At 37.2% G+C, this 8,296-nt stretch overlaps 1 protein-coding gene and 1 pseudogene across 1 annotated transcript; both read left to right on the top strand.

Moving 5' to 3' along the window:
* The first annotated feature begins 2,360 nt into the window (after nucleotides 1-2,360).
* On the top strand, nucleotides 2,361-2,945 carry LOC118432965 (anionic trypsin-1-like). The gene is made up of 2 exons (XM_035844571.1): nucleotides 2,361-2,443; nucleotides 2,518-2,945. Exons 1-2 carry the CDS (start codon nucleotides 2,398-2,400, stop codon nucleotides 2,853-2,855), a joined length of 384 nt encoding a protein of 127 aa, XP_035700464.1. The 5' UTR covers nucleotides 2,361-2,397; the 3' UTR covers nucleotides 2,856-2,945.
* Nucleotides 2,876-4,888, top strand: LOC110861246 (annotated as a pseudogene).
* The last annotated feature ends 3,408 nt before the right edge of the window (nucleotides 4,889-8,296 follow it).

Genomic DNA, 8,296 nt, shown 5'->3' with positions numbered 1-8,296 from the left:
AGAGCCTAAATCCTGCTCAGCCCCTAATGTCAAGGCTCAGGTAATAAAAACATTACTAGCACCGGAGGCAATTTATTACTCTCAGAAGACAATTTATTACTATAATGTTACCGCGGGGTAGAGTTGCATAGTATACATGTATCTCCGCCGGTAACAATTTTGTCAAAAAATTATTGAAAGTGTGCTTGTGGGTGCGAATGGCTGCACGAACCAAACCAATTTCTTCTTGTTAAATTTTGTGGGTGTTTACTTACTCCCGAAACCCTGTAAAGTCCACTTTCACCCTTATCAATGTTTTGTAAGGAATAAGCAAAATAAGTAAAATAGTTATTGGGATTATACAATCGTCTGCGTTGTTGTGACGCAATTTAGTCTCCCTTACGCTTTCATAGATAATGAAAGAGTTTAGTAACCGAAAAGTTTGGAGAGTCGACGTGTACGTCATTAATTGAACCTGGATTCCTATGTACTTTCACGTGCGCACTTAACAATCTACATGGCGACGCATAAAAAATTGGTATTGACAAATTCAATTAAAATCTGACATTTAAGGCAAACCTTTTGTGTGAAATGACGTCTGGATTTATTCAAATCGAAATACGGTTGGATATAGTCATTAAAAATTTCACAGTCTTGAATTGTTGAACCCTTGAAAAGTAGTAAATGTATTTTGAGCCTTCAGCTTTTGTTCATATTTATATTTAGTAGGAGTTTATGTATTTGTAGTAAATCCATCATCATTTTTAAAATGAGGTTAGGATTGGGAAAATTCTTTTGTAAATATTTAAGTTGCAAGTCAATTCGCGAGTATTTGTCGCGGAATAGTGTGGTGCTGAAAAGGAAATGCGTATTATTTTATGGGGATCAGCATGCCGTAGCTTTATGCATATATAGGTTAACTTGTTATGGTGGAAACATTTATACCGTAAAACCTCTATTTATAGCCTTGTTCTATTTATAGCCGGGTCTAGAGACCAGGATTTCAAAATTTAGCCGGGTCTCTAATTATGACCTGTCTGGTCCGCTGTGTCCCCGTTCATAGTCCATTCAAGAAAAATGTTGCACATTATGCTAATCAACGAATTACTAATTTTTACCTATTAATTTCACGTTAATAATGGATATTATCATGGCAGAAAATTTAAAAAAAACTGCTAAACCTCGTTTAAAGATGTAGATTTGAAGTGAAAATTTTAAGCGTAACAAAATTTAGCCGGGTCTCTAATTGTAGCCGGGTCCGTGACCCTCAGTTTTGGATTTTAGCCCCCGCTATAAATAGAGTATTTACGGTACATATTTTAAAATATTTATATATGTAACTTATGCGAATATTGGGGTCGAAATGTACATATCCCTAAGCCGGTATTATATCGTCAGTCACTAATTTCTCTACGTATGTATGCATAGTTCTTTTCATTTTCAATAATTTCTGTTTATGGTCGGATATTTTTGGGAGGTTGAATTTGACTTTTTTTAGTTTGACCGTTATTTTTCCGTAAAAAATTTTTTATCAGGCCAAGCTTCATGTAACCTTAGACTGCCTTACGTTGTCCACAAAACATGCAAAACTTAAATGCATGCGGTTTTTGGAGGCTCAACAATAATTTATAGCATGAAGGAGTAAATCTCATTGTGGCTCTAATTGTAAATGTATTGCATGCATGTATGTATGTGGGCAGAGTCCGTAGTTGAGTAGACGAGGATGAATAGAAAAGGTAAAATATCTACCTCCGTGCCACAGCATTACATGGTAAAAACTTCGCAACATCAGTTTATTGATGTAGGAATAATTGCATACGCTACCTCGTAATAGGTAAAAGGACACAAGAAAAATTATTCATAGCAGGATAAATATGACAAACATAACATTTGGGAGCAAGCAGGAAAAGAAAAAAACAAATTTTCATATTTCTCGCATTATTTTAAGTAACACATTGTTGCTTTTGTTTAAAGCAGGTTCATTTCCTACATAATTATGTATTACATACATATGCATGACGTATACATTAATCCTTTTCTCAGTTTAGCGAAGTAGACATACATATTTAGCCCAGTTAATCCAGAAATGATAATTTATAACGTGTAATTCAGGCAGTAGGAGACACATAATTAGTGGGCAGTGAGCATACAATATTATTAAAGTAGTTATCAGCATGATTCATTAATGTACAGAGGCTTACGATAAGCCGCTTAACCAAGCCGCCAGCATGGGCACAAGTGAATTATTCATTTGAATTGTTTGATGAGGCGTTTTCTGGACGCGATCACTAAAACATAAACCTTGTCGTAATTATCGAACTTAGGTATAAGTACTGACTTCAATTCTGTTTTAAAATCATATTCAGCAAGATAGCGGGTACAACCAGTACACCTGCAATTAAAAAAATTGTCCTTAACATGTATACCATTGAAGTTCTTATTACCTTGCTAATGGGAGCTTCAGGTAAGTGGTTATCTAATTATGATACAATTTATGTAGTATTTATATTTTTAAATTTTGATTTTTTTCAACCGTAGCTGCCCTGCCATCAAAACAAATTGATATCTCTGCAAATCCAGACCTAATCGTGGGAGGAGCGGAAGCGACTCTTCATGAATTCAAATTTATTGTTGATATGCGGAAGATTGGTTTACATTACTGCGTGGGTTCAGTTATTAGTCAAGAGTGGGTAGTCATAGCGGCACATTGCGCGCAAAATCCGGCATCATCCTACACTTTGACTGCAGGGGATCACAATATTGTGGAGATTGAAGGGGTGGAACAAGTCAGATATGTGGTGAATATTCTTATTCATCCCAATTATTCAAGGTATGTGGTACGTAAATGGATTCCCGATTTAATAATTACTAAATGAACGATTTTGTGTAAACACAAAGGCCGGGATTTTTAAGCTACGAGAATGATATTGCGTTAATGAAAGTTTCACCACCATTCGAGTTTAATGAATATGTTCAACCCGTAATTTTGCCAGAAGCAGGATTTGACCCAACTGGTAAGCTTTTTAGTACAACATAGAGTGAAATTAAATATGTTCCATTTCCAAAATTATTATCTGTGTAGACATTGCCACGGTTATTGGATGGGGTGCCTTGACAGAGGGAGGTGAATCACCATCGAAGTTGATGAAAGTGGATGTCCCATTTGTGGACGATGCCACGTGCAACGAAAGTTATGGGGGAGCTGTGGCCGCATCTATGGGGAAGGCGGGAAATATTCGTGTCAAGGAGGTACCCCTTACAAATTAGATTTATTTCAAATCAAACAATTTTCTGGTTACGATTTGTGTTTAATTATTTAGATTCTGGGGGACCCATGGTTTGCGGGGCAGATCAGACATTGTGCGGGATTGTCTCGTGGGGAAATGGATGCGCTAGGGAAGGTTATCCTGGTGTATATACGGAAACGTCATATTTTATTGAATGGATTAGAGGCGCAAAGACTCCAATGGAAGAGGACGCCTCACCAGTTCAAATAAGTACTTTCTGCATTTTTGCTTGTATAAATTAATCAAAATACATTTGTCTATTCCCTAGTTACTTCGTGTGGTGGCCGTATTCAGTCAACATCTGCCGCCATAAATTTTCAAATTGGCGATTCAATTGGGCCAAATCAGAGATGCATATGGACTGTAGAAGCACCGTATGACGCACTCCGCTTTCAATTAATTTCGTCCGGACTTTCCGATTATGACGCCATCTACTTGACTAATTTTTCACAGGCTGATCTCGGATGTCAACAAAGATTGTAAATATGCTTTAAACTAGTATTCAAGAGCTATTTTTCCTCGAAAACATTTGCCGGAACCAAAAATTAGCAACTTTTTTAAAATTTTGAAAGTTGTTGGGTTCAATACAAACTTTGTATATTATGTAGCGAAATTCAAATTACATTGAATTTCAATGTAAGGGTGATTTAATACAAATTGCGGAACCTGTCGTTGCGAGCGAAAAATCCGTCCTGAGTAATAAGCAGTAAATACTGGTAATTATCAGGATTTATTTATGATACATTTCCACATGTACATAGATCAATCGTTGGCCAGAATTATACGGTTTCATCCAGCGTCGTAATCATCACGTTAGCTGTCGGAAATGTTTCTACAAGTGGATTTAGCCTAGAATTCTATTCGAGTGGTTTTCGCCATGATACCCCCAATTTTACGGGATATCTTGCAACTAGCGAAAAAACTGGAAGTTATACATACCCAGAAGATGGAGGAAGTTATTTGGACAATGAGAACACTTTATTCATTATTGCTACTCCTACGCCACAACCAAGAATACTTTCTTTTACAAAGTTTGACGTTGAGTATTCATATTATTGTCGATATGATATTTTGATAGCATATAGTTAGATTGATAACAAATATGTGGAAATTACCAGGTTAGTGAGATTAAAATGTCGTCGTGCGAAAATTAATAATTTGGTATGCCATATTAATTTATAGAGTTTGTGGAAATAACCTGCCACCAGACATCATGTTGGAAGAAGGCATCGGTCTGCTTAGCTTCCAATCGGATCATATTATTGCCCGGAGTGGATTTGCATTCCAATGGATGTAGTAATAGTTTGTTGTTCCTGATTAAGAGGCAAAAAATGTAAACTATAAATAATTTCGCAGCGAAATTGATTGATTGATTAGGTTTTTATTAAGGGTGTCGAACAAGCGTCAGTAGTATAAGTACTGTTTTTCAACTTTGTCATGATTTACTTCAACATAAATAATATTAATATGCATTTCTAGAAATAACGTATAATATATATTACATAGATTGTAGTCCACTAAGTTGTCTTTAACATGAACTAGAAATAATTCCAAAATTCCGCCTATTTGTTGAGAATTTGAGGTTTGAAATTTATGAAAAATCTTTGCCTGTCACTTTTGCTCTGTAGTGTAGGTCTATTTTACTTTCTTTCTGTAGGTCTTTTCAGAATTAAATACCGACTGCACTTAGGTCTTTTATGAATTAGGTCGACGATAATGACGAACTTACTCACATAACCTCTCCCACAATTAAGTTCATCAAACATCAATTTATCTTCGACCTCCTCCTGGCATATTCCATTTACAGTTTTTCTCACGAAATCCGCATCCTCCTCACCCACCCGGGTGAGGAGGATGGCGCGGCCCTTCTTGGACCACGACAACATAATTTCAGCTCTTTTTATAACGCTTCCCGTGGGAAATCGACTGGAAAAGTCTTTCACTGGTACCTATCCTTCACCTGAGGGTACTTTTCGAATTAGGTCTACAAAGAAAATCACAAAACTATTCTCTGAGTTGCTCTACACGATTTGGGCTTCAAATTGAAATTTTAATGTCCCGGTTTTGAAGTGTGGTGGCTTAAACTTTTATACAGCTTCTTGGACCACCCTGTGTATTAAATACACTCTAAGAAACCTAGTGATAACTACCACCACGCGGTGGTCATATGTCACTCTACGGGAATGGTGACAGCTGCAACCACCTTACGGTGACAACTACACCACCGCACGGTGATTGACCATCACCAAGCTGGTGATGTGCAACCACCCTCCGGTGGGCTTCTGCCACCTGCCGGTAGAGTCACATATGACCACCGCGCTGGTGGTAAAATTTCTTAGAGTGTAAACCCGATTTATACCTTCATTATCTTGAACTATCCACAATTTGTTTTAATATTTATGAGATGGGGAGAACAGAGGGTTACACATGTAGAATTGCATGCAAGTTATTTAGCCAATTCAGTATTTTCAAATTACTCTACCTCGTAATTGCGGATAATTACAATAATAAAAACAACTACGTTTAACCTAAATTTGTTCGGACGCTTCATACAATTTGGCGTAGGGATTTCGATGCCAGTTTGAAATTGAGGAAGGATTATTCAGGTTCCGGATCGTTGGTATAATACCAGAATCAGCTAACAATGCCACTGAAGCTATGGCCAATATTTTTTTCTATGTTTCGCCTATCTCTCGAACGAGAAACGTTTAATGATTTCCTTACTCTCTTTACTGGGTGCACGTTAGAAATATTCACGAGTAGAAGTTACCCTTATGACGACTCCCGTTTCTGGATAGCCGACGCGAGTCTTATGTTTCCGAAGGTGAAAGATATAAAGTTGCAGATCAGCTTAGTGGTTGAAGCGCGGAGTAACGAGACGATTGAGGAATATTTGTTGTCGCAGAAAAGTCTAGAGTCTGTCAGGTCAAAGGATTATTGTCGACTTGGATTTATTGACTTGCAAGGTGACGAGGAAAGGGAATATGGTTATAGCGCTTCCACCCTGTTCCCGCTAATGTATCGAACTCCAGAACCACATCATGTCTTTATCCGCGTCGGAGTTCCTCTACCAGCTGATTTCGGAATGCCGACAAGAAGTAAAATCGCATACCTGTTGGATAAGTTTGCAGGCATTACATGTGAAATGTTTGTTCGGGGAAATACCATGTGGATATTTCTTCCAAAATCTTATTTGGAGCTTGTCTTCATTGAAAAGGACAGCAGCTGTTTGCCACGGGAAATACAATTTTCCTCGATATCAGCAGAATCGAGCAGACGGCAAAATTTCGAAAGAAGACATCACATTATACTTAGCAACATGAAAGGGGCTCAGGTGGACGTTGGTCAAATAGTAAAGGTTACAAAGGATGAAATTAATGGGTATCAGAAAATTTGTGGGGCATACAAGATCAAGGACTCGCCGATTCCATTGATATGCGTTGTGGTAACGCTAAGCCGTAAATTTAATTTTACCTTGGGATTGGAGCAAAATAGTAGCAATTTCTGGTTATATTACTCGATTGTTAACTTATTCTTCTTAGATGATTTCAACACGCGCAAATTATTCAACATGCAACCAAAATTCATTACTCCGGCTGGGGGGTATAGTGAAGTAAAAACGGTTGTTTTTAGCAAAAAGCAGAAACCCGACGGTTTTGCTTTATTAACGTCATTCGATTACTATACTTGGACTTGCCTGTGCTTGTTACTACTTTGCTTAAACATACTTTTCAATCATGCTGGAAAACAAGCGATCTTCACCTGGTCCATTTCCTGCATACTGGTGAGGAGCTTAATGGAGCAGACAATTGATATGGGAAAATCCTACGGAACGTTGCTTAGAATTGTCCTAATGAGTTGCACGATCCTTTCGATGAACGTCGGAAACCTGTATCGTGGAACGTGCACTTCGCAGATGACCACTAAAACCTTGCCAAAAGTGCAGAGCGATTTTGAAAGCGTAGCGTTTTCCTCGATAGAAATTGTAACCACTGGGAAGGATAACGAAAACTTTCCAAACGGCACGAAAGAGATATACTCTTTTTTCACTGATATAATACATGAAAGATTAGTTGGGGCTACCAACGAATCAAATATATACAACATTTTGAAGAAATTAAGGGATCGTACAATTTTGTTTTTATCACCCTGGTATGATTTTGCGCTTAATACAAGCAACAATCAGCCTATTAAGACTAGCACTGGTTTCCAGCGTCTGCGAGAAATATTTGTATTCGTGGACGACGAATATGCATGCAATGCCTTAATTAAGCTTTTTAGATTTAATGATATATATTTTCCGATTTCTTACCAGAGTTCGAATTTGTTTACGGAAAGGCAGACATTTATTACAAGCAACAGAAAGCTTGCCAGAATTCTAAGTCCAGGTTTTTATGGCTTACATGAATCTGGGATACTCCAGTGGTGGGAGCACCGTTTTGAAGATTATTTAATTCTAAATCGAGAAGGTTTAGATACCAATGATACCAACTTTGGAACTGGTTTGCTTAGAGCACTTATTCAATGGCCACCTAAAAAGTCTCCCGGATTTGAAAATGATGTGGTAGGTCTTAATCATTTTGTGATGTTTGGGTATCTCTTGGTATTTTTGTATGCCTCATCTGAATTTATAGTATTATATGAATTTTTTTGGAATCGTGGAAGGATAAAGAAATATTGAATTAGGTCAAGTAGGTGTACCCATCTCGGTGTTTAACTTAAAAAAATTATACTTTTCGAGTTTTTAAGAAGTTAGAACTAATATCGGTAAGGTAAGGGTACCACTGGAGGATTCCTTTTAACAGATTTATATTAACCATAACTGAAAAACTCTCCCAAACTTAATCGATATCTTTGAAATTTGTTTCCCCTTTAAAATTTAACTTTAAAATTGATATATTTAGTTAAACGTGCTTCTCAATACTTATCAGAAATAGGTTAATACAATGCATCCTAAACAGTTGTTTATTGATGTCCTGCTTGGATCCACTCAGTTTCCGATAAGCTTGTTATTGTTTTATTCACCAACA

The sequence above is a fragment of the Folsomia candida genome, unplaced genomic scaffold, assembly GCF_002217175.1.
Source record: "Folsomia candida strain VU population unplaced genomic scaffold, ASM221717v1 Fcan01_Sc039, whole genome shotgun sequence".
Taxonomy (NCBI): Eukaryota; Metazoa; Arthropoda; class Collembola; order Entomobryomorpha; family Isotomidae; genus Folsomia; species Folsomia candida.
This window is presented reverse-complemented; position numbering and strand designations above follow the sequence as displayed.

Bases quoted from the DNA above. Each gene is read 5' to 3' on its own strand.
- LOC118432965 (XM_035844571.1), top strand. From the start codon at position 2,398: ATGTATACCATTGAAGTTCTTATTACCTTGCTAATGGGAGCTTCAG. The intron at 2,444-2,517 runs GTAAGTGGTTAT...TTTCAACCGTAG, and splicing joins CTTGCTAATGGGAGCTTCAG to CTGCCCTGCCATCAAAACAA.